This window comes from Pipistrellus hanaki (assembly GCF_964339955.1).
Source record: "Pipistrellus hanaki genome assembly, chromosome: 2".
NCBI classification, from domain to species: domain Eukaryota; kingdom Metazoa; phylum Chordata; class Mammalia; order Chiroptera; family Vespertilionidae; genus Pipistrellus; species Pipistrellus hanaki.
In genome coordinates, this window is record NC_140504.1 from 2,456,625 (window position 1) to 2,481,227 (window position 24,603).

At 45.8% G+C, this 24,603-nt stretch overlaps 1 protein-coding gene across 2 annotated transcripts in view; it reads left to right on the plus strand.

Moving 5' to 3' along the window:
* The first annotated feature begins 268 nt into the window (after positions 1 to 268).
* Positions 269 to 24,603, plus strand: part of MORC3 (MORC family CW-type zinc finger 3) — a 50,195-nt gene continuing 25,860 nt past the window's right edge. The window contains exons 1-9 of one of the 2 annotated variants that reach the window (XM_084873602.1): positions 269 to 379; positions 12,298 to 12,370; positions 13,369 to 13,501; positions 14,404 to 14,618; positions 15,118 to 15,265; positions 16,901 to 17,048; positions 19,291 to 19,419; positions 19,622 to 19,741; positions 22,605 to 22,702. In XM_084873602.1, the coding sequence (XP_084729728.1) occupies positions 341 to 379; positions 12,298 to 12,370; positions 13,369 to 13,501; positions 14,404 to 14,618; positions 15,118 to 15,265; positions 16,901 to 17,048; positions 19,291 to 19,419; positions 19,622 to 19,741; positions 22,605 to 22,702 (1,103 nt within the window). In that variant the 5' untranslated portion in view covers positions 269 to 340. Of the gene's footprint in view, positions 380 to 1,404; positions 1,637 to 12,297; positions 12,371 to 13,368; positions 13,502 to 14,403; positions 14,619 to 15,116; positions 15,266 to 16,900; positions 17,049 to 19,290; positions 19,420 to 19,621; positions 19,742 to 22,604; positions 22,703 to 24,603 lie in introns of those variants that run through there. The other variant, XM_084873603.1, reaches the window with a different exon arrangement.

A 24,603-nucleotide genomic window follows, 5' to 3' on the forward strand; every position in this document is an offset into this window, starting at 1 on the left:
CGCGCGGGATGGCTTTTCTCCGCGCCATGCAAGCCTGCCGGTGCAGGCCTCGGGGGCATCCCTGTGGGCCGCCGGCGCCATCGCGCCAGGCTTCACACGCGGGACCCTCCGGCCTCCAGGTCCGCCTACCGGGGTGACTCCTCGGCGCCCGCCCCGCCCCGGCTCCGAGCCCGGACCGCGGACTGCGCCCGCCAATCTGCCTCTCCCAGCCCGGCGCGCCCGGGCCCGCAGGCGGAAGTGCGTGGGCGGGACCCCGCAGCCCCGCCCCGGAAGTGGGCGGGCCCGCGCCCAGCGCCGTCCCCGCGGCTGCGGCTGCGGCCGGCCCACACGGAGAGCTAAGATGGCGGCGCAGCCTCCCAGCGGGATCCGCCTCAGCGCGGTGAGCGGCGCGAGGGGTGGGGCGGCCGCGTCCCAGGAGGGCGGGCGGGCGGCGAGGGGGGGCCGCGGTGGGCGGTGGCGACTCGCCGGCCGGGCGGCGGGGCCGCGCCAGGGCCGGGGGCCGGCAGTGGCCTCGGCGCCGCCTCGGAGCGCTGGGCGGCGGGCAGGGCCGGGCGGCGCGTCTCGGGCCGCGGCCCCGGTCTCCGGTCGGTTTCTGTTTTGCGCCCGAGGCTCCGGGGCGGGCCCGGCCGCCGCCCCTCCTCCTGGCTCGGTCCGGCGGGCTGGCACCGGGGCCTGCGGCGGGGCCTCGGGACCCGCTCCCCGCTCCCCGCCCGCCGGCGCCCCGGGCCCTGGGGCGGGCAGGGGCGAGGGCTGCGGCCCGGGCCTCCGGGCGGCGGGATCCCCGCGGCTTCCCCGCAGCCGGGCCGAGGTGCCGGGCCCCCTCCTCCGGCTCCTGCGGCCCCCGGCGGCCGTCCGGCTCCGGGAAAGCCCTGCAGCGGGTCTGCGTCCCGGAGCCTCCGGTGGAGGAGCGGTCACACCGTCCGAATTGGAATTCCCTGCTCGCCGGGGGCGTGGCCCTACCTGCCGGCCGGGGGAAGCTGGCGGCGTTTGTCCCGCAAACACGGACCTCCGCCCGCCCGGCGCTGGGCTCGGGCCGGAGGCCGCCGCGGCCCCTTCCCTCCGCGGCCCCGGGCCGGCGCCCTGCAGCGCCTGGCACTGCCGGTGGGAAGCGCATCTTTGCATTTCCTTCACGCCGGCGAAATGGAAAGTTTTTCGTGTTTCACTCTTGGTTGTTTTTTTGAAAAAGAACTATCCTTTTTGCTGGTTGCCCTGCTTCCTTTTTGTTTCTTCTTCTTCTTCTTCTTCTTCTTCTTCTTCTTCTTCTTCTTCTTCTTCTTCCTCTTCCTCTTCCTCTTCCTCTTCCTCTTCCTTCTTCTTCTTCTTCTCTTCTTCTTCTTCTTCTTCTTCTTCTTCTTCTTCCCTGTTTTCTTTTTTCTTCTTCTTTTTTTGGGTGTGTGTGTGTGTGTGTGTGTGTGTGTGTTCATCTGTTGACTCCAAAGCGTTCTTTGCCGGCTCTGAATAAAGGTCCTTTGGTTACATAACTGGTTTATTGTAGGAGATAGCATTTGCTAGTGTGCCCATAGAGGGAAACTTTATTCTTTCTTAGGATTGCCCTTGAACTTTATTTGCTAGTTGTTCATCCCCACACCAGGGCGAACCCGGGCAGACTCCAATGCTGCTTTCCAGTTAGCCTCAGGTACGGTAAAGTCTGATCGCATCTGGTTTAAAATCTGTGACTCAGACCCCGCCCTCTTAGAGGAGCCAAATCCAGGCCCAGAAACCTGGATGGGGAAAAGCACGAGCTGGTTTTTCCCGTGTGTGCATTTGCATCCTCCCCTCCCCTCCCCTCCCTTTCCTCCCCTCCCTCCCCTCCCCTCCCCTCCCTCTCCTCCCTCTCCCCTCCCCTCCCTTTCCCCCTCCCCTCCCCTTCCCCCTCCCCTCCCCTCCCCTTCCTCTCCTCCCTCTCCCCTCCCCTTCCTCTCCCCCTCCCCTCCCCTCCCCTCCCCTCCCCTTCCCCCTCCCTTCCCCTCCCCTTCCCCCTCCCCTCCCCTCCCCTCCCCTCCCTCTCCTCCCTCTCCCCTCCCCTCTCTCTCCCCCTCCCCTCCCCTCCCCTCCCCTTCCCCCTCCCTTCCCCTCCCCTCCCCTCCCCTCCCCTCCCCTCCCCTCCCCTCCTCTCCCCTCCCTCCCCTTCCTTCCTCTCCCTTCCTCTCCCTTCTCCTCCCTTCCCAGGTAGCTGTGTCTGCCCTTCAAGGCCGAGGTGAGGAAGAAAGCAAAGATACGGGTCCAAACCGCCTTCAGAGGCCCCTGTTGTTACCCCGCTGTCTGGGCGGAGCAGCTATCCGGTGCTATCCGGTGCTAAGTCTTTGTTTTGCGGTGATATGGGCTGTTTGCTGCCTCATTGATGGAAGTCTCCATCTGCAGCTTCTGGACCGTCTCCATCCGCCTTGTTGCTTTGGGACAGGAATTGGCAAACTCCAGCTCATGGGCCACATCCAGCCTGCCACCTGTTTTTGTGTGGCCCGAGAGCTAAGAATGATTCTTAAATGGTTACCAAAAAAAAAAAAAAAAAAAAAGATTTCATAATACCGGTATATAGAAATTGTGTGAAACACGTTTTAGTTCCATTCATAAGTCGCATTGGAATAGAGCCATCTTCATTCACTTCTGTATAGCTCTCAAGTGCTAGCATTAGGAGAGGGTGTAGGAATATGTTAAAAACTCTGAGGCACAAAGGTGGACCATAATGTATGCGGATCTTTAAAAAATCACTCAGTAATTTAGGAGATTCCGGAAAGGAATGTGGAGTGACAAGGACTTACTGAAACGTGTGCCTTTTGCTTCCATATTACTAAGTGAAATGCTTATTCCGTGTTGTTGTTTGCCAGAAATGCTGCTGTGCATTTAGTGACACTGACCCACACTTTTCGTCTCCTCCCATCCTCTCAGGGCTCCTAGTCTCTTTTATTGGTTGAATTACCGCATGATTTATCACTCATTATTTACAAATGTATCAGCCAGAAATATGGTCATGCTTTCTTTGCTGTACAGCTTTTTGTTTTCCCTGAAGTTAACTGATTTGTATTTTGTTTGCTTGTTTGCTTAGTTTTCTCTGTATTGATTGATTGATCACTTTTTTATTCAAACTTTCAGAGAACTGGGAACAGGTGTGTTCCAGACACCCCGAAATTTTGTTTATTTTATTGGTTCAGCTGTGATTTGGGGACTTCCCTATGCTATTCTTCTAGACTTTTCCTTCCCCTTTTTGTTGTGTCTCATCCTACATATTCCTCTTTTGGGGTTTTCTCCCTTGGTAAGCACAGTACCTTACTGCCGGAGCGCAAGGGGCTCTGGAACCACCTGCCCCGGTCCAAATCCTGACCCACAAGTGGATGTGTACCCTGGGCCAGTTAACCTGTTTGTGCTTGAGTTTCCAGTCTGAAGAATGGAAACCATCTTACCCACCTCGGAGTGTCATTTTAAAAATGAGGGGAGCTGCCAGGCCCATGTGGCTCAGTGGCTGCATGTTGTCCCCTGGACCAAGAGATCCCAGGTTCAGTTCCCAGATGGACATATGCCTGGGTTTCGGCTCAATCCCCAGCAGGGCACATGCAGGAGGCAGCTGGTTCATGTTAATGCAGCATGATTCCATCTCTGCCTCTCCCTCTTAAAAAAAATAAGTAAATGTATATAAAGGACATTGCATGTTATACTCAGACAGTACTGCTTTTTGAAATTTTAATATATATTTTTTATTGATTTCAGAGAGGAAGGGAGAGGGAGAGAGAGAGAAACATCAGTGATGAAAGAGAATAATTGATTGGCTGCCTCCTGCTCACATCACACTGGTGATCGAGCCTGCAACCTGGGCATGTGCCCTGACCAGGTATTGGATCTTAACCTCCTGGTTTGTAGGTTGATGTTCAACCGCTGAGCCACGCTGGCCAGGCGGCAGTATTGCTATTTTGTTACTGGTAGTGGTGGAGCCTACCCATCCTTCCAAAAAGAGCAGAGTACCGGGAGGAGAAGCATTTTTTTGAGGTTAGAAAAAACGACTTTATGGTTGAGGATTTTACAGAAGCCTTCCTTTATTCCTTTCATTGCTTCCCTCCACTGTGTTCCTGCCCTGCCCCAGGCCTTCACCACCCTATTGACTGTGTCCATAGGTAATGCCAACCCTCCTAAGTAATAAAAGCCTAATAGGTAATCATTCTACCGGGAGTTCGGCCGCTCGCTATGACGTGCTCTGATCACCATGGGGGCGGTGGGACAGTGGAGCAGGTGAGGGGGTGGCGCCAGGCCAAGGTAGGTGTAAGTGGGGGCCCTGTCGCCTGGCATATGCCTACCACTGGCGGCCGTGGTGGAGGGGGTTGGGGGCTGGCCCCAACCGATTGCCCCACAGATGGTGACCAGCAGCAGCAGCAGCAGCAGAGTTGGGGCTGCCTCCTGGCTCCCAGGTGCTGAGGGAGCCAGGTTGGGGGGGGAGGGGCGCGCGCACCTACGCGCAGGCAGCCCTGATCTATTGATCTATCACCCGCATGCGGGATGATGGAGCAATGAGAGGTGGTGTCAGGCCAAGGCAGGGTGCCAGATGGGGCTGCGGGGCTGGGGGTGCGAGCTGGGGCTCAGTCCCCACAGGCCAGCTCCAGGGACCCCACCCATGCACAAATTCATGCACTGGGCCTCAGGTATGCATATAAGTTCTTTGGTTTTTGTTGGGGGCACTCTATGTCAGTGTCTATAGACACTAAAGACTGGGAATGTTAGACTATAAGTATGTTTAAAGTAGAAAAAAATTTACAGTAATTTTTGAAAAATGAGAACAAAAACATGTTAACCAGAAAGCACTGTAAAAGAAGCGAGCAGAACTTTTAGGAGTCGTTCTGTTTCCTAGAGAGGACCTTACAGTTAGTCTCCTGCTCCTGCCGGCCCGCCTTCCTGGAAGCCAAGCAGGGGAAGGAGACAGAAGCACCGCACTGTTCATCTTGCTAGCTTGGTGTTTGTTGTGGTAAAACACACAAGATTTGCTTTCAAGTGGACAGCTCAGTAGGTTAAGCACATTCACATTATTGCGCAGCCAGTCTCCAAATTCTCATCTTGCAAAAATCAGCCTCCTTTACTTGCTCCAAAATGACTCACTGTTCCCCTTTCCCTCCGCCCCTCACACCACCATTCTGCTTGCTGTGAGTTTGACTATGTTAGGAACTTCATATAAGTGGACTCATAAGCATTTGACTTTTTGTGATTGTCTTATTTAACTTAGCTATTGTGAATAGTGCTGCTATGAACATGGGTATAATATCTTTTTAAGACTCTGCTTTCAGTACTTTTCAATATTTTCTTAAAAATCAATGGCTGGCTTATATGGTGATCCTATGTTCAGTTTTTTTGAGGACCCTCCATAGTGGCTGCACCATTTAATGTTCCCTCAGAGCATGCACAGGAGTGCGTTTTTCCACATCCCCACACTTCTTGTTTTCTGGTTGTGTTTGTTAAGAGTACTTAGTTTTTGTTTGCATTTCCGTAATGGTTAGTGTGCTGTGAGCATCTTTTCACAGGTGCTTAGTGGTCATTTGTGTCCCATCTTTGGAGAAATAGCCATCCAAGGCCTTTCTTTGTTTTTTAAATTAGTTTGTTTTGTTGTTGAGAAGTAGTTATTTATATTTTCTGGATTTTAATCAAACAGTCCAGATGCTTTATCCCATTCTTTAGGTTGCTTTTTCACTGTTGATTTTGTCCTTTGATATACCTGAAGCAGAATTTTTTTTTTTTATATATATATATTTTATTGATTTTGTACAGAGAGAAAGGGAGAGAGATAGAGTTAGAAACATCGATGAGAGAGAGTCATTGATCAGCTGCCTCTTGCACACCCCCTACTGAGGATATGCCTGCAACCAAGGTACATGCCCTTGACCGGAATCGAACCCAGGACCCTTCAGTCCCTAAACTAGGGGTGTCGAACTCAATCAGAGAAGGGGCCAAAATCTAAAATTCAGCCTAAATCGCGGGCCGAATGGTTTACTGAACAGTCATAAAATGACAATGTCATAAACTGACAGCGGAGTGCAGTGATGACAGCGCGGTGCGGGCCACATTGCAAGGCCTGGGCCACATTGCAAGGCCTGGCGGTCTGGATTTGGCCCGCGGGCCTTGTGTTTGACACATGTGCCCTAAACCGATGCTCTATCCACTGAGCCAAACAGGTCCCGGCTGAAGCAGAATTTTTGGACTGGAACCCGATTCTTTGTCCGCCAGAGCCCAAGAATGAATCCCCGGACAGAGAGTAGTAGAACAAAGGTGGAGATTGATTGAAGAACAAGTACAGACTCCCACGTGGGGAGAGGGAAAGAGTCCCACAGAATGGACTCCCACATGGGGAAGGGGTCCCTCCAACTTCCTGTTTCCATGGTCTTTAAAGGCTGTAGTTCCTGTGTCCTGATAGCCCCTCTGATTGGCCATTATCTTTTTTGATTTGGTCACTATAGCAACTCCTGAACTCAAAGGTCAACCACGTGGGACATGTGATGCCCTCCTCCCTCATTGTTCTTTTGTTTCTGGGCTTTCTTCTTTATTTTGTAAATATAGACCTTTTTGGGTACTTCCAGCTCCCTTGTCTTACGGAAATGCAACTATTGCTGCTCCCTGCACCTGGCTTCCTGGTCTTATGGGGATGGACCTGTCTTATGGGGGTGGACCTGTCTTATGGGGATGTACCTGTCTTATGGGATGGACCTGTCTTATGGGGATGGACCTGTCTTATGGGGATGGACCTGTGCTGCTTCCTTGTCTTATGGACATGGAACTGCGCCTGGCTTGCTTCCCAATCTGTAGCCCTAGGACTTTTCCCTGGACCCCAATTCTAAACATTCCCTAAGCCTGCCTATATTCCCCTAAATTCCTGTTTCATATAAAAGTACGATCTATTTTTTTCTACTTGTCTCTTGTGCTTTGGTGTTATTTCCAAGAAATCATTACCAAATCCATTGTTATGAAAATTACCCCCTGTTCCTTCTAAGTTTTCTATTTAAGCTCTGATGTTTAGGTCTTTTGAGTTAACTTTTATATATGGTGTAAGGAAGGGGGTGCAAGTAACTTTATTCAGCTCATGAGGAGATTTATTTTTGGGCCGTTTGCTGACCTGCTCTTAACATGGTCTTGAGTTGTGCGTGAGCCTGCCATCACTGATTTCTCCAGAGGACTCTCCAGTCTCTGACAGGTTGCTGAGGGTAGTTGCAGGGTTGGGTTGCTGAGGGTGAAAGAAGGATCTCAGGGAATCTTAACTGATTCTTGTAAAGACTTTCAGCCTGTCTCCTTTTCATATGGCCTCTCGTACCTTTGGTTCTAAAGGCGCTGTTCCAACTCTGCCTCAGGTGGGGACGTATGCACAGGTGACGGGTTCCTCAGCCAGAAACTGGACTTACACGGGCTGCCCATAGTTCTTACTGAGTTTGACTGAGCATAAACTAAACACAAGAGACAAACATTTAAGATGCACGAATCACACGGTTTATTTACCAGAGTCCTGGTGGTTTCCAGAAGCCTAGGCAGGTCACCTGGAGATCCGCGCCGACAGATACACACACACACACACACACACACACACACACACACACAGACACACTGGACGGGAACACACACGCACACACACACACACACACGCCACGGCAGCGCTTCGGTCACAGCTGAGCCTCAGAGGCTCGGCTCACGGGCAGAGGGACAGCGCACTCGGGCAGAGCTTCGAACAGGAGCAGGAAGGGAGCGGAGAGCACGGCGGTGGAGGAGCCTGTGGTTTCTGACCGGGGCCTCCAGGTCCCTTCTTTTATGGCCGTTTCTTGCTGAGTCATGATGTCTTCTTCAGTGTCTTATCGGGGGTCTCAGGCAGCATTACCTGGCACATTGCTGCTTGTTTACAACTTTAGAGATTAACACATGTGAGGGCGTTCACACATGGGGTAAACATGTTTACACTTTTAAAGATTAGCACCCGTTAGGGCGTTCACACACACTCAGGGTTACAACTTCAAAACAACTTCAAAATAAGCACTCTAAGTTTTAAAATGGAGTTAGTTATGCTAAGCATCATCACACAAATATAATTCACACATCACACTAATATAACTAGAGCAGGCACCGAAGTCTAATTCCCAAGCTTTCTAGGGTTATTTCAAGGTTCCTGCCTCTTCCTGTTTGGGTTTCTTATCCCCTGCTTCAGATTTTTCTCTTTCCAGGTTATTCAGTCAGTTAAGATTTCCAAACTACTGACTTCTGTCTACTGTTAGTTCATTTTGTTCTTCTGGGCTTATGTCTTTTTTCTCCTTCATCAGAGAGCAGATTCAGGACAGAGAAGAGGTAAGCACTGTGTGTGCAGGGTTCCATGTTTAAAAGCTTTACATTTAAGTTAGTTAGCCCAGCTGATGTTGTTGGTGGCTGAGTATTGCTTCAGATATCAAGAGTTCATTCGATTCCTAATCAGGGTGATGCCCAGGCTGCTGGCTTGATCCCCAGTAGGGGCTTAGAGGAGGCAGCTCATCAGCGGTGTTCCTTTCTCATTGATGTTTCTCTCTCTCTATCCCTCTCCCTAGAAATCAGTACAAATATAAAGAATTTATTTAAAGTTTGTGACTATTGATTTAAAAAAATATTTTATTGATATTTTACAGAGAGGAAGGGAGAGGGATAGATGAGAGAGAATGTGCCCGCAACTAAGGTACATGCCCCCAACCGACCAGAGTCAAACCTGGGACCTTTCAGTCCGCAGGCCGACGCTCCATCCATTGAGCCAAACCGGTTTCGGGTGACTATTGATTTTTTAAAAAAAAATCTGCGTGATTTCCAACACATCTTGTGTGTGTGTGTGCACGCACACGCCTTTTTTGGAAAGTACTTTTTAAATGTGCAGTGATCTAAAGGGCTATCTGTGTTGTAGGGCGATGTCTTTCCCCTAGTATTTAGGGGGGGGTCATGTTTTCATGGTGGGCTGAAGTGTTATTTTAGATGTGCCCAATATCCCCAAGTAACGACCCGGGGATCTGCGCGGTCTGGCGGGGCGAGGTCTGCACAGTAATCTGCAGGTTATGTAAGCCGGGCTGCTCTGCAACCCAGGCACGCAGGCGAAGGCTGCCCTGCTGCAGATCTTCATGGTATGTTTTTTCCTTTAACACCCGGAGTCCAGACCTGGACAGACAAGCTTTGCATTAGGCAGATTCCCTCCTTCCTGTCTCTTCATCGAGGGGGCGGGAGGATCAGTGTGTGCTGCTTTTCTGCCAGGTCAGTCACAGGGTCGCCATTAAAACGGAAACCCTGTGTTCCCTGTAAGCACCCCATCTAACCTGCAGTGCATCCCATTTTCAAATCTTAGTTTTGTTCTTAATCTCATCTTCTCTACTTGAGGTCCTTAAGGATTTTCCTTATTTTTATGAGTTGTGTCTTTAAAGGGATATATTTAAAAAAAAAATTGATTCCAGCCGAAACCGGTTTGGCTCAGTGGATAGAGTGTCGGCTTGGGGACTGAAGGGTCCAGGGTTTGATTCCGGTTAAGGGCATGTACCTTAGTTTCGGGCATATCCCCAGTCGGGGGTGTGCAAGAGGCAGTTGATCGATGACTCTTTCTCATCGATGTTTCTAACTCTCTATCTCTCTCCCTTCCTCTCTGTACAAAATCAATAAAATATATAATTTAAAAGAAATTGATTCCAGAGAGGAAAGGTGAGAGAGAGATAGAAAAATGCATGATGAGAGAGAATCATGGATTGGTTGCCTCCTGCACATTTCCTATTGGGGATCGAGCCTGCAACTTGGGCAGGTGCTCTGACCAGGAATCGATCCTGAGAACCTTTAGTGCAAGGGCTGGCGCTCCATCCACTGAGCCAAACCATTCAGGGCTAAAGCAATTCATTTTTAAAATACTTGCAAGGCTTATGTTCCAGATATCCTAAGCATTCACAAATACTAAGTTATTTAATTCTTCTTAACAATTTTGTAAGTGGACACCATTAACCTCATTTTTACAGCTTGAAGCACAGAGGTTAATTTTACTGCTCAGGATCATACACTTAATACATTCCTCATCATGGTCTGCTTGTGTGTGTGTGTGTGTGTGTGTGTGTGTGTGTGTGTTTGTTACACTGCTGTTTTGGCTGTTCAAGTGGTTTTCTTTCCAGTTAGTATAAAAAATAGTTGAGCCAAAACCGGTTTGGCTCAGTGGATAGAGCGTTGGCCTGCGGACCGGGAGGCCCCCGGTTCGATTCCGGTCAAGAGCATGTACCTTGGTTGTAGGCGCATCCCCAGAGGGGGTGGTGCAGGAGGCAGCTGGTTGATATTTCTAACTCTATCCTTCTCTCTTCCTCTCTGTAAAAAATCAATAAAATATTTAAAAAATAGTTGAAAATTGCTATGATTCAATAACCAAAAGGCTACTGTTTAGCATTCCTTGTTTCTCACTGATTCCTTCTTTGCTCTGCTCTCCTGGGACTCTTCCTCAGTAACAGTTTGTATTGTGTCACTTTGGAGCCTGTGTATATGATGAAGTCATTAAATAAAATTTGACATTCCCACCACCACACTATGCCTTACATAGAAAATCAAAGTGTTCAACATGGGCCCAACTTGTTAACTCCCGATTTCACACCTGACAGAAATGCATGAAATAGAGGCAAACCCTAAGGGTTCATGGTGGTTGGTTAGTCACACTCTTCTTTGGAAGCTAAAGGTTTTATACCCTAATGCCCCATGGTAAGATTTAGAAAGGTGGAGCAATATGCCATTTAAAATATAAATTGTAGAATGGTAGTTGAGCAAGGAGCGGGGACCATGAGTGCTGGCGCATCCTCAGGTAGGTTGGTGGGAGAAGACGGAAATCTGGACATTGGTTGTCATGAAGGGCTGGCTCTGTGACGTGTGCTTTGGGAAGTCTGATTGCCTATGTCCCTCATGGCATGGATGCTTGCTGCAGCAGGTCCAAAGTACGCAGCCTCCAGCCGGGACACCATCTCACAGTGAACTTCAACCCAATGCCGAATGAGTTCTTGGCGATTATCCAAAACCTAGTGTGGACAGAGAGGGGCAGACCTCTCTGACACCTGGAGCCGATTTGATTGATACTCAAATCACATTTCCAGGCTCTTCTAGGAAACACTGAGGTGCCTCTTTTCCCCTTAAATAGGACGGAATCTGTTCGCAGTGAATGCTAGCGTCCTCGTCGCATGAGAGTCTCTGCATGTTGAAGTATTCAAGCCCCAGCCTTTTAAAGCCATTTGTGCATGTTTACACATTGGATATTTACAGTACTCAGCAGTGCAGAGATCCCTGTTCGTGAGGTTGATTGGCACATTCTCACACTTTATTAATGTGAATTAATCAAACATAAAATCCTTGGCAGTGAAGGTTTGTTGCATTTGAACATTGTTTGAAGGGTTTGTAGATGTAACTGCTGCTGTAAGTACATCTGTGATGACCTTTCAGGAGAGTCCAGAAAAGCCTGTGGGTTAAAGACAAAGCTGGGTTTGTTAGGCCTCAGGCCCTCAGTGGAAGACACCCTGACACGGCCTTAGTGGTGCCGCAGCAGAGATGAGGAAGCCTTGGTGGGTAATTTTGAGGAGAGTCTTGCAAGGTTGGTAACTTTGGGATTGGGCAATTTTTGATGTTATGGCTTTGGGTTGGTGGATATTAGGAGGCAAGGGTTTTGAAGGAAGTCTTGGTGAGTAAACTCGATGATGAACAGTCTTATCTTCCAGGAATCTTACCTTAGGTATCACTTCCCAGGTATTTCCTGAAAGAAGCAGCCACTTACTGTTACTGGGTCTGGGTCTCAGTGTTTAATGAAAGGACCGAAAATTACATTGATAAACAAATAAAAAATCCCCCTGGCTGAAAGCTTTTCAGAAAGGAAGGGTTTATTGAGCCAGAAGCCGGGCAGGAAAGGACCGTCCTGGGCAGGAAGTCTCCCCAGCACAGGCAGGCGGAGAGGGACCTGTGCCGGCCTGGCGGCGGCGGGCAGTGCGGTGGGAAAGACGGTGAGGTTGTTTGAAGGCGTTCGCGCCGGCTGTAGGCAGGCTGGGGCGGGGAAGGTGCGCGGCCGTCCTGGGCGGCGCCAGCCTGTAAGGAAGGAGCTGGCACTGTGGCTGGCTGTGGGGAGCCGTATGGAAGCCCGTGCACTGGCAGGATGCTGCCGAAGGTGATGCCACCTCCAGCGCCCAGGCAGGAGTGCGAGCCGTCTGCTGGGGGTGGGTCCACAGCCTGGACTGGTTCCTTTCACTCTCGCTCACTGTATTTTATTTAGAACCTCAGAATTTTTCTCTCGGTTTCTGTTCCTAAAAGTGAGACCTGCATTAATTTACATGAATTTTTTTTTTTTTCCAGCTTTGCCCGAAGTTTTTACATACCAATTCTACCAGTCACACTTGGCCATTCAGTGCAGTTGCTGAATTAATAGGTATGTAAAACTGACATTTCATATGTAACCTATTGCTCGCAATTGAAGTTTAAAAAAAATTCATTGAAAAATATTATATAAATGTGCTTTATTAAAAAAAAGGTATCTTGAATGAGAACATTATGGGTAAAAGTTAACTAGCATGACAGTTATTCATATGGATGTCAGATTAGTCAAATTGATCACTGTTCAACTTTACTACTATACTACTTTAAAGTATTTTAATTGACTGAATTCATAAAGTATTTATGTTGGAAATATTTTTATTCTGTTTCTAAAAGAACTAGATCTTTAAGAAATTAGTAGTATGTTTTTAATAGTTGGGAATGATATTTTTCCCAATGATTTTTAGAGACAGTGGAAGGGATGGGGAGAGACAGAGAGAAACTTCAGTGTGAGAGGAGGATCATTTGAGATACGTGCCCTTGTCTGGAATTTAACCTGAAATGTTCAGTCATAGGCCGATGCTCTAACTATTGAGCAAAACCAGCGAGGGCTGGTATCAGTTATTTAGCACAAGGAACACCGTTTGGGGCCTGTGATTTTCTCTTTATTGAAAAGAGACACATTTGAAGAACTCTGTAGAAGGTAAACCTTCATCTGTGTTTGCAACTTAGCAGAAACTGTGTCTCTTCTTCATCAGCGTGAGTGCTAGCTGCCACCAGCGCCCAGCTTCCCGGTGATAGAGAGCCAGCTGATCTGTGGGCAGACCTTAACTTGCTTATCTGTGGACAGCGAGGCCTGCTTTTGTACTTGCCCAGTGTCAGGAGGACCAGGACTCGCTCTGTATGGAGGGCTTCGGAAAGAGTTAATTCTGTCATAGTCAGCGATATATAGCAGAGTAAATGCTGTAGTTTTATGTTTTTAAATCTCAGAGGTTAACATTTCAACTTTTTAAATGTTCTTAAAATATGTTATTCTGTTGCTTGTTAAAAGATTGTCCTGAACTAGTTGTGTTTTTAAAAAATGCAAACAATTTCCCAAATTTTGTTTTTCAGATAATGCATACGATCCTGACGTGAATGCTAAACAGATCTGGATTGACAAAACAGTGATAGATAAGCACATATGCTTGACCTTCACTGATAATGGCAATGGAATGACTTCAGATAAATTACATAAAATGCTAAGGTATGTGAAAGTGTCACATTTCTTAAAACCATTGCTTTTACCTAATTCAAGGGTTTCATGTGTTGTATTCTTGCCCATAGTTTTTGTTTGTTAAAAACTGGCAGTGTGCTCTGTTCTCTAAGTTTTACTTCATTTCTACTATTAGGTTATTAGGCAATCCTTACCATTCTTCTCATCATCTCCCCCCCTCCTCCCCCATGTCCTACCCAATCTAGAATTCCACCATTTATAGAGCTATAGCACATTGGTATCAGTTCATTTATTCTTTAGTGTAAATTAGTTTTAACCAGTATTTCCAACGAAACTTACCACTTTGTGAGGTAATTTTAAAGGGATTCTTCAGAGGATGAGGAAGCAGCAGAAGAGAGTCATAAGGCCTTGGGCTCTAGGGTCACAGTATAGGATGTCAGGATGAAGCCAGATGTGTCTGAAATGGAAACGAACATACATAGCCACAGGTACAGGGTAGGGGGAGAATTCGGTAGTAGAGGTCTTTTACTGTTCCTCAAATACTCCTTGTGCTGCCAGAAAGCCAAGGCCGCCCCGTCGGGAAACATACTAGGAAGGCGTGCTGAGAACAGGAGATCTCCACGCTGACAGGAGAGATTTAGGGGGTGCAATTTCAAGGGCCCAGGCACTCACATTATAACCCGGCCGTTCAGCCCCACGCTCCTGTTTTGGTGCGTGTGGTCCTTACACACCCCTGTGATGTAGACTTTGTCTCCTTCATTTCAGAGGCGGGGAGACATTCCAAGGCAGCTTAGCAGTTACTTGCCCAAGATTGTAGATCCAGGGAGGATGACGCCAACATACAAAACTAGGCTCTTCACCTATTATAGTTATTGAATTAAAAACATGAAGGTTATCCATATTTATTTTTTAAATCTGTCATTTCTCTTTAGCTTTGGCTTCAGTGACAAAGTCACCGTGAACGGTCATGTCCCAGTGGGATTGTACGGGAATGGTTTCAAGTCCGGCTCCATGCGTTTGGGTAAAGATGCAATTGTTTTCACCAAAAATGGAGAAATCATGAGCGTGGGCCTCTTGTCTCAGACCTACTTGGAAGCCATACAAGCAGAACATGTTGTTGTCCCAATAGTGGCCTTCAACCAACACCATATCCTTTTGGTTTTGAAATGGAAACGATTTAGAAACTCTGAAGAAATAGTGTGAACCCTTCTGTCCTTTTGCCTTCCTCCAGATTCTTCCCTCTGGCTCCTGTTCCTGTCCCTGCCTCTGCCTCTGTCTGTGGCTAGGTGTTCCTCTGTTCTCTGCGGGAATGTTGCCATGGAAGTCCTTAACTGTTAGGCAGTTGCTTTTCAAGTTGAGCTTCTGTAGTCTTCCTCTTGGTTTCCGTCTTACTGTGCTCTGATGGGACTTGTGGTCTGGCTTGAAAATTTCACTAATTACCATGACAAATAAGATATCTTTAGGAAAATATCCTCTGTATAGCCACATTTCAAACATTGGGACCATTAAATTAGGTGTAATGAACTTGCCCATACTTCACCCTGGGTGTTCATTTGAAATAAGACTGCCATTTGAAATTTGAGTTGGTTTTCATATTGCACTTGTGGAAAATATGTTTCGGTCTAAGTCTTTAACTTAGGATATACGCCAGATGATTAATTTAGCGGAATCAGAGGCAAGTCTGGCTGCGATTCTGAAGCATTCTCTGTTTCGTACGGAGCAGAGTTTACTGGCAGAACTGGATGCTATTATAGGGAAGAAGGGGACGAGGATCATCATTTGGAACCTTAGAAGGTAAGTATAGACACTGCGGGTTGGTAACCGTGGGGGCGGTCAAGTGCACGGGCAGCAGTGATTGTGTTACCTTCATCCCCCAATGGTCAGACAGAGGAGAACTGCATTGAAAGGGGCTTGCTTTTTGGTGTAGTTCATGATTTCTTCCCAAGGGTGTTTTATTGAGGCCACTTTGGCTTCAATTTGGAATAGTTTCATGTTAAAATTGAATTTCCTGGCCTTGAGGTTTAGTCTCCATAGCTCTTTTCTTACTGTTATTCCACCCCCTCCTCAAAACAAATAAATGAGACAATAGAAACCCACCTCTTAACAGAGAAATCTGTCCATTTAGTCCATTACTTAAAGCTAAGCATGACCTAGCATCTGGTGAGAAAAAATACTGGTGAGACTTCTGTTGCTGAAATTGCAGTTCTTTGTCCTGGTAATGGGAATAAGACCCACTGCAGATAAAAGTTTTAAAGGTTAGGATGAGTGTGTAATACTGAGATATCTAATGCATCCTGACCCATAGGAATAAAGTACACATAATGGTAAACTAAAGCTGTGTTAAATCTGTGCTTTTCTGACCTCCTGTGTTCCCCTTTTCTTTTCTTCTTACTTTTCTTCCCTGTGCCTCCCCCGTTTTTCTTTCTTTTCAGTTTAAACTTTTTATTTTATTTTAAGATGATTGCAATTCATGCTCAATTGTAAGAATAATGACAGATCTCCTGCATCACTGACCTCTTTCCCCCAGGGGGAACGTCTCCAAACCGCAGACACTGTCGCAGGCGTTGTGCGGGTGTTTTATCCCTGCAGGGGCCTCAGGCTGCCGTATGTCCACAGCCCTTCTCCTGCATCCTGGGCAGCTCTAGCTCTCCATTTCAGGAACGGCACATAAAAGGAATCCCAGTGTGACCCTGGCTGCTTTCCCTCGGCACCAGTCCCAGAGGGCCATGCAGTTCTCAGGGCGGCAGTAGTTTCTTCCTTTTCTTGCTGAGGAGAAGCCCGTGTGGGTGGAGCACAGGGTGTCTAACCAGGCACCTCGGAAGGCCATCTGGGTTGTTGGCCATTACTCTAGACATTTGTGGACCGGTTTTTGTGAGAATATAGCCTGCATTTTCTTTTTAAAAATATATATTTTATTAATTTTTTACAGAGAGGAAGGGAGAAGGGTAGAGAGTTAAGAACATCGATCAGCTGCTTCCTGTACACCCCCTACTGGGGATGTATCCACAACCAAGGTACATGCTCTTGACTGGAGTTGAACCTGGGACCCTTTGTCCACAGGCTGACATTCTCTTCACTGAGCCAAACTAGCTAGGGCTAGTCTGCGTTTTCTACAGTGAATGGCCAGCCGTGTATAATTGATGGGTCTTAGGGAGTTGCTAGTTTAGTTTTTTTAGGAAACTGCCAGAATGTTTTTCAAAGTAGCTCTGCCATTTGACCTTCCCACTAGCAATGTGTGCGAATAAAGGTGTTATTTATTTATTTTTTCATTTTCTTAGATTCCTTTTCTTTCATTTTATTTTTACCCCTCCCCACCACCACCACTATAGTGCCTACCGGGTATATAGGTGTTTTGTTAAGTAGTAGTATTTCTTTGCTTATCTTGTTATGAAGTTAAAATTTTGTTCCTTCAAAAAATTAATTTTACAGCTACAAAAATGCAACGGAGTTTGATTTTGAGAAGGATAAATATGACATCAGAATTCCAGAGGATTTAGATGAGACAACAGGGAAGAAAGGGTACAAGAAGCAAGAGAGGATGGACCAAATCGCCCCAGAAAGTGACTACTCCCTGAGGGTATGTACCAGGCCCAGAGAAGTGAGAAAAGCATCAGATAATGGAAGACATGTTGCCCACTAGTTACAAATGCTACCATTGGTCTCTGATGCAGTGTCTCAGACATACGCCAGCAGGAGCACATGGGTTTTATTTGCTTAGAAACAGTTTTTAATTGTGAAGTCATCAGGTCTAGCACTGTGTCATTCTCTCCCTATGTGGTTAAATGATTTAAATTGGAAATAATGGGATAAGAGTATCCTATTATGGCCATATTGATTACTCAATCAAAAATACCAAAGTCAGAGTTTCTTTTTTAATTTAAAATACTCAAGAATATACACACATTGACATCCTAAAGCAATAAATTGTGTATAGAGTAGAGATAACATACATTAATATAATTTTGTTATAAATACCTCTGAAAAACGACCTGAGAAATGTTTATGTTGTTGAGATTGAGGAAATTAATATCTCAATATAACAATCCTATTATATATAATAAAAGCATGATAGTCGTGCACGGGTAGGGTCCCTAGGTGTGGACGGCGATCAGGGCTGATCTGTGGGGCGATCAGGGTTGGGGGGTAGACCTGCTGGCACCCACCTTGGCTGTCCTGTGGACTGAGGGTGGCTCCTGCGTTGAGCATCTGCCCCCTGGTGGTCAGTGTGTGTCATAGCAACTGGTCCTGCCGTTAGATCTATTTGCATATATATAAGGATTAGGCTCTTAATATATATAAGGATTTTTTCCTTTTCCAATTTCGAACTGCCCCTTTTATTATGTTTATTTTTGTCTAAATAAAACTTGTTTTTTTAGCTGGGACCAGGTGGCTCAGTGAATAGAGCGTCAGCCTGTGGACTGAAAGGTCCCGGGTTCGATTCCGGTCAAGGGCATGTACCTTGGTTGTGGGCGCATCCCCAGTGGGGGGTGTGCAAGAGGCAGCTGATCGATGATTCTCTCTCATCGATGTTTCTAACTCTCTATCCCTCTCTCTTCCTCTCTGTGAAAAATCAATAAAATATATTTTTTTAAAAAAGACATAAAAAACTTGTTTTTTTAAAAAAATATATTTTATTGATTTCTTACAGAGAGGAAGGAAGAGGGATAGAGAACTAGAAACATCAACTAGAGAGAAACATTGACCAGCTGCCTCCTGCAAACCCCCTACTGGGGATGTGCCCACAACCAAGGTACCTGGAATTGAACCTGGGACTCTTCAGTCCACAGACCAACGATCTATCCACTGAGCCAAACCTGTTTCGTCAGTAAAACTTGTTTTTAAAATTATAGCTATACTAGTGGCTCAGTGCACGAAATTTGTGCACATTGAAAGGGAATTAATTAGAGCAAGTATTTTAATATTGTTATTTGCCCTTTCTCTATAATAGAAATGTCAGAAATGAAAGAAAATTAGTAAAATGTATATGAAAATCTCCGTCCTGTCAGAGTCTGGGCACGCTATGGGACCTAGAGTCGTCCCCGCCCACTACCCACACGAACTTCAAAAACGCAGGAGACCTAGACCCAGCCAGCCACACCCAGACGTGGCTGGCCTCACCCTGTGAGGCCCTCTGAGCAGGGGTGCAGCCTCAGGTCCCCCCGCCTGGGGCAGGGAGCATGGCCTGAAGCTCCCAACCAAGCTCTGCAGGGCGGGGGATGCGGCCTAAGGCCCCACGCCCTGGCTAGGCACCACGCAGCCTCAGGTCTCTGCTGTTCCGTCATGCTGTTACAGCGTCCTGGCTAGTTTGCATATTCATCTATTATATAGATAGATATGTACTTGACAGAAGAGTCAGAAAATGCACATGTATACATTTAAAAATATATTTTATTGATTTTTTACAGAGAGGAAGGGAGAGGGATAGAGAGCTAGAAACATCAATAAAAGAGAAACATCTATCAGTTGCCTCCTGCACACCTTTCAGTCCCAGGCCGCCGCTCTATCCACTGAGCCAAACCAGTTAGGGCTACATGTATACATTTTTAAAAAATTGACATGAGATACCATACATGCTATTTTGTAACTTTTTCACTTAACATATCAACATAGGTCAATAGATTGTTTTCTGCAGAATTTTTACTGGCTGTAATATGCTGAATTTATTTTCAGTGAAAAGTATATAGAGTGCATATTTTATTGGAGTTAATGGTCCTTTATGAAGTAAGTCGGCAGCTTCTTTTTAAATGCATGTGTAAGTGGTGTTGAACAAAGCTATCGATAATTGTTTCAAAAAAACATACTGTTTCGTGTCTTTTCAGGCTTACTGCAGTATATTATATCTAAAGCCAAGAATGCAGATCATCTTACGTGGACAGAAAGTGAAGACACAACTAGTTTCGAAGAGTCTTGCTTACATTGAACACGATGTTTATCGACCAAAGTTTCTAGTATCCTTTTATTTTCTCTCTGATGTCGTCCGGAGCTGTATTAGTTGTGTACTCCCCTACACCGTCCCTCCTCTTCTTCTCATGCTGCTCTGGCCTCTAACTCCCCTTTCTTCTGTACCTTCACACTCAGTCACTGATGAAGTAGAAAGGATGACTTGAAGGGAGGGGGGTGATGTGTTCAGAATTTTCCTTAACTTTTAAGACGAGAACAGTGAAAATTACTTTCGGATTCAACTGCAAAAATAAAGAACATTATGGGATAATGATGTATCATAAAAACAGACTCATCAAAGCTTATGAAAAAGTTGGATATCAGTTAAAGGTAAGCAGGCAATGTCTGTCTTCCATACGTTATGATAACTGTTATTTGGGTCAGATGTGAAATTACATGCTTTCTGCCTAATGGCTTCTACATTTCGGTGTTTTAATAGTGTTGGTGTGGCTTTTGAACTTAGAATCCTGGGTTACTCGTTTCTGATTTGATCCTGAGTCATGTTATGAGGGGACAGAATGCTGTGTGTCTGTTTTACAGATGAGTTACCGGGCTCAGTAACATGCCCTAGGCCTCACCATGCAGACCTTTTGATGCATTTGGATCTGGATCTCTGCTCATTTCCTGCTGGAATGAAATTGGTTGCTTTCACTAGTGCTGACTCAGTAGCCTGAAAAAACAGGATCTGGTAGGTGATTTACTTTTTTGGAGTTAGTTCCTAAATTAATAGAGCCTTCCTCCTAAGCCATAACCATTGTAGAGTTCAGTTTCGGGTGATGGACATTGTCCCACGTCATTCTGTTTGTCCTTCACATGTGTTCACAGGAAGGTGTTTTGTTACTGTTGGTGTTTGTGTGTTAATTCAGTGATCAATTCTGAAAACCATCTTCTTAAAGCTCTTATGTCTAGGCATATTTTGTTTTCTAATTCTATGACTTCCATTTTCAATTTATCTTATTTTTTAATATAAAATCTTAAATCAGATTATTATAGGTGTTCCTCTTTTTTTCATTTATCTTATTTCATTCTGAATTCTTCGTGAAATAATATGAGCTCTACATAGTATGATAGTATGGGTTTAACTTGAATGTTAGTCAACGGATTGTGTCTTGATTACATATTTTCACGGCACAAGCTCAGGGTAGAGCATTTTTGCAAAAGTAAATGAATGTCGGGCTCTTTATATTCACAAGTTTCTGAATCTTACTGGTAATTGGAAATGCATTTTTGCTAATAGGCCTTAGTTATCAAGTGCTTTGGGATTCAAAAGAAATAATTGTATCTGCCACAGAATGTAAATTCTTTTTATCGTTTACCACTTATGAATTTGACTTAAGTAAGAGACATAGCCATTTTCCCACCCAGTTAAATTTGCATATGTGTAATTTCTGGTTATGCTTGGCCCTCCACAAAATAGTCTTTACGACCAACTTTTAATTAATTAATTAATTAATTAATTACCAGATGATGGATTGGTGCTAGTATTTGCCTTCCATCTGACACCCCTAAATAGGGGTGATTAAGTGGGGGTGTCAGACAGTGGTGTGATTTCCTGTGCTGGATCTCAGCACAGAGAGCTGGTCAGACACGGAGCATCTGAAGAAGCTTCTTGGAGAAACGTGGTTGACATGAGTCTCAGTGACTCCTGGGTGGAAGTCTGGCAGGGCCTTCCGGGCAGAGAACATGACCTTCAGAGGAAGGGAAATGAGGTTCTGAGATGCTGCCATCACTAAGGGAGTAGTGTGCTGTGCCTGCATTAGGTGATGAGTGGGAAAGAGAGTGATGGGAGAGAGAGGAAGATGAGGTTGGAAAGAAGGTGGAACGAACTACAGATTGAAGGGTGGTTTACAAGTGTGTGAGAGTAGGACCACTGATGGTTGTTCATGGAGTAGGGTTATCTTACATTTATATGGCTTCATCTCCAGGGTGGGCAATAGTGGGTGTACAGTTGTTCATCTGGAAAACAGTACAGTAAGCCATAAGTAATTCATAAATAATATAAGAATAAACTTTAGCCCTAGCTGGTTTGGCTCAGTGGATAGAGCATTAGCCTGTGGACTGAAGGGTCCTGGGTTCGATTCTGGCCAAGGGCACATGCTCTGGTTGTGGGCTCGATCCTCAGTAGAGGGTGTGCAGGAGGCAGGCGGTCAGTGATTCTCATCATTGATGTTTCTATCTCTCTTTCCCTCTCCCTTCCTCTCTGAAATCAATAAAGAAATATATTGTTTAAAAAAGAATAAACTCTGTTTCTTGTACTCACAACTATAACCATACTTTTGCACCACCGGTATTTATGAAAATTTTCATTTTGTAAGTATATTTTCTTTCACTTTGTATATCAACTTGGAAGTAAATTACAGTTATGCCTGGCTGGCATCGCTCAGTGGTTGAGCATTGACTTATGAACCAGGAGGTCACGGTTCGATTCCCTGTCAGGGCACATGCCCCGGTTGTGGGCTTGACCCCCCCCCCAGTGCGGGTTATGCAGGAGGCAGCTGATCAATGATTCTCTCTCATCATTGATGTTTTTTTCTCTCTCTCTCCCTTTCCCTTCCTCTCTGAAATCTATACAAATATATTTTTTAAAAAAAAAGAGAAAGAAGTAAACTACAATCAAAATATTACAAAAATATTTTATTATAAATTAACAAAATATACTTGATAATCACATGTAGATAATCAGAATATGACTTGTGCTTTGAGTTCAGTATTTTAGCTAGCAGAGTAAAAATTAAAAATAATTTTTACTGATGTAGATTTTCACTTCATTGCCATTAACAACTGGATGTATAACTTGGGATAAATGAGTTTAATTTTTAAAATGCTAACCTTAAACAAACATGGAGTATTAAGTGCCGGAGCCTTTGGGCTGTGGGTGACTTAGTTGTGGTTTCTACTGCTAAGAAGTTGCGTCCCCGCAGAGTGGTCTTTTTCCTTTGTGTAAAATCGGGGTGATATACTTGTCTGAGGAATACTTGACAACAGTGGATGTGGTTTTGGAGGAAGGCTCTAATATACATAGGAAGTAACTCCCAGAAAAGTGAATTACCCTGCCGGACAATGTTTCTCCGGCTGAACTTCATGAGATAAAGGACAGGAAAACGTTGGCTACAAATTATAAATCTTCATGGAGGGGTAATTATGTTGGCTTCATGTCTTATGCTTAAAATGCCAATTTCATTTTCTTTTCCAGGCAAACAACATGGGTGTTGGAGTGGTGGGAATTATAGAGTGTAATTTCCTAAAGCCAACTCATAATAAGCAAGATTTCGACTATACTAATGAGTACAGGTGTGTTGCCTTTTCATGTTTTGTTTTGGAGATGCTTTCATAACTTTTCCTGAGGATGTTTTTATCCTGTGGGTGTGTTTACCTGGTGGGGCCTTAAGAAAATGAGTAGATGAAAGGCTTGCACAGAAGACACATTTAGCCGTCGCCTTCCATCCTAGGCGTTGTGTCCTACAAATAGAAATATAGTCTCCTGTCTTGACTAATGAAATACTTCTGAGAGTCCCGGGAAATATGGCCATTAATGTTAGTTGTAAAGTAGGGCCGCACAAACAGTCCTAATGAGCATATGTTCTGGAGTAGAATGCAAATGTCATGTAAATATTTGTGGCAAAGACAAATGCCATTGGCCCTCTCCTTAAATAAAGAAAAAAACACACACCCAGAAAACGGAAGGAAGGAAATAAAGATAACTGCAAAATCAGTGAATTAAGAACCACATATAATATAGAAAATAAATATATCACTCAGAGTTCAGTCCTGAGACGGCTAAGCCTGTTATCTGAACAGGGATAATTTAATACAAGGAATTGTTAACTGTGTCAATGTAAGGAAAGTTCAGGCCTAAAGAGAATTTTGTAGGTTTATTTGAGCCAACTGTGGACGATTCCCAGGAAGCAGAATCTCAGAGGACTGAGGAAAGCTCCAGAGAAGGCCGCTTTGCACCTCGTTTCAGACATGGCCATCTGAGGAGCTGGAGGAAGCACAGGGGAGGTGGGAATCTGGGATGGAGAAAAGGGATAGACGTGCTTCCCTTACTTTGTGGGTGAGGATAGTTGACAGTCACAGCAAACACTAGTGAGTAACAAGCCAGGAGGGTCCCGTGGCCGCTGTCTGGTAGGAAGTTACGTGACATTCCAAAGGTACCTATGCTGTCCTGGTACAGAAGACAATGGACAGGCTCAGTGAAGGTGAGGATGACCTGTGTCAAGGAGGCACTGGCCTTGGGACATGACCAGTTCCCAGCCGGGACGTTTTAATTCCACACCGTCCTGTGTGGTTGCTTTGGGCGTGTGATTTTTAGTTTGTGGCTCCCTTTTATTGCCCACATCTAGAATTGTAGAAAGTGATTACTAAAAGGGGTGAAGGTGAAAAGAGGAGCTGCTAACCTCCAGGGTGAAAAGGAGGAAACAGGCAGGGAACTAGGAGAAGACTCCCCCCCCCCCTCCCCCCCGCCGCAATCCCAGAGGTTCCGATCTCTGGAGGTCACGAAACAGCAAGCCGCCTGCTTGACCAGTGGGCCTGTCCTGGGCCTGCTCTTGGCAGGCTGTGGTGGGCTGGAGCTGGATGGTGAAGATCTGGCTCAGCGGGAACCCGGGTGCTAGGCCTGCTCTCCTGCCCGGGGCAGAGGGGGGTCAGGGCATGCGGAGCTCCTCAGGCTGTGGGCCGGCCCCCCGAGCCCGGGAGCACTCGGAGCGGCTCCCCCTGCAGGCCCCTTGCTCCAGCCCAGCTCACCTGGCTCAGCTGGCAAAGGGCACTGCGTCACAGAGCTGAGCAACGAGGTCTGGCTTTGAGCTGAGGGACAATAAATTGATAAGTGACATAATAAAACAGCTCCAAGTTTCTTCTTTGATAAGTTTAATAGTCTGTAAGTATCTGGTAAGACGAAGCAATTAAGGAAATAAAGGAGAAAACCGCAGTTGTCAGTATCAGAAATGAAATAGAGGACAGTACTGTAGGTCTACAGACAAAACTTTATGAAAGGGATAGCGTAATTTGTCATCATTTTAGATGATAGGAATACATTCCTTTGGAATTAAATAAATTTTTAGAAAAATGATTATATATGAAATTCAAAGATTTAAAAAAAAGTCCTTTATAAACTTGCATAACTTTGGTAGTGAACTCATGAATATGTTACAAGAAAATAAATTATGTCAATCTTTCCTGATCAAGATATAAAA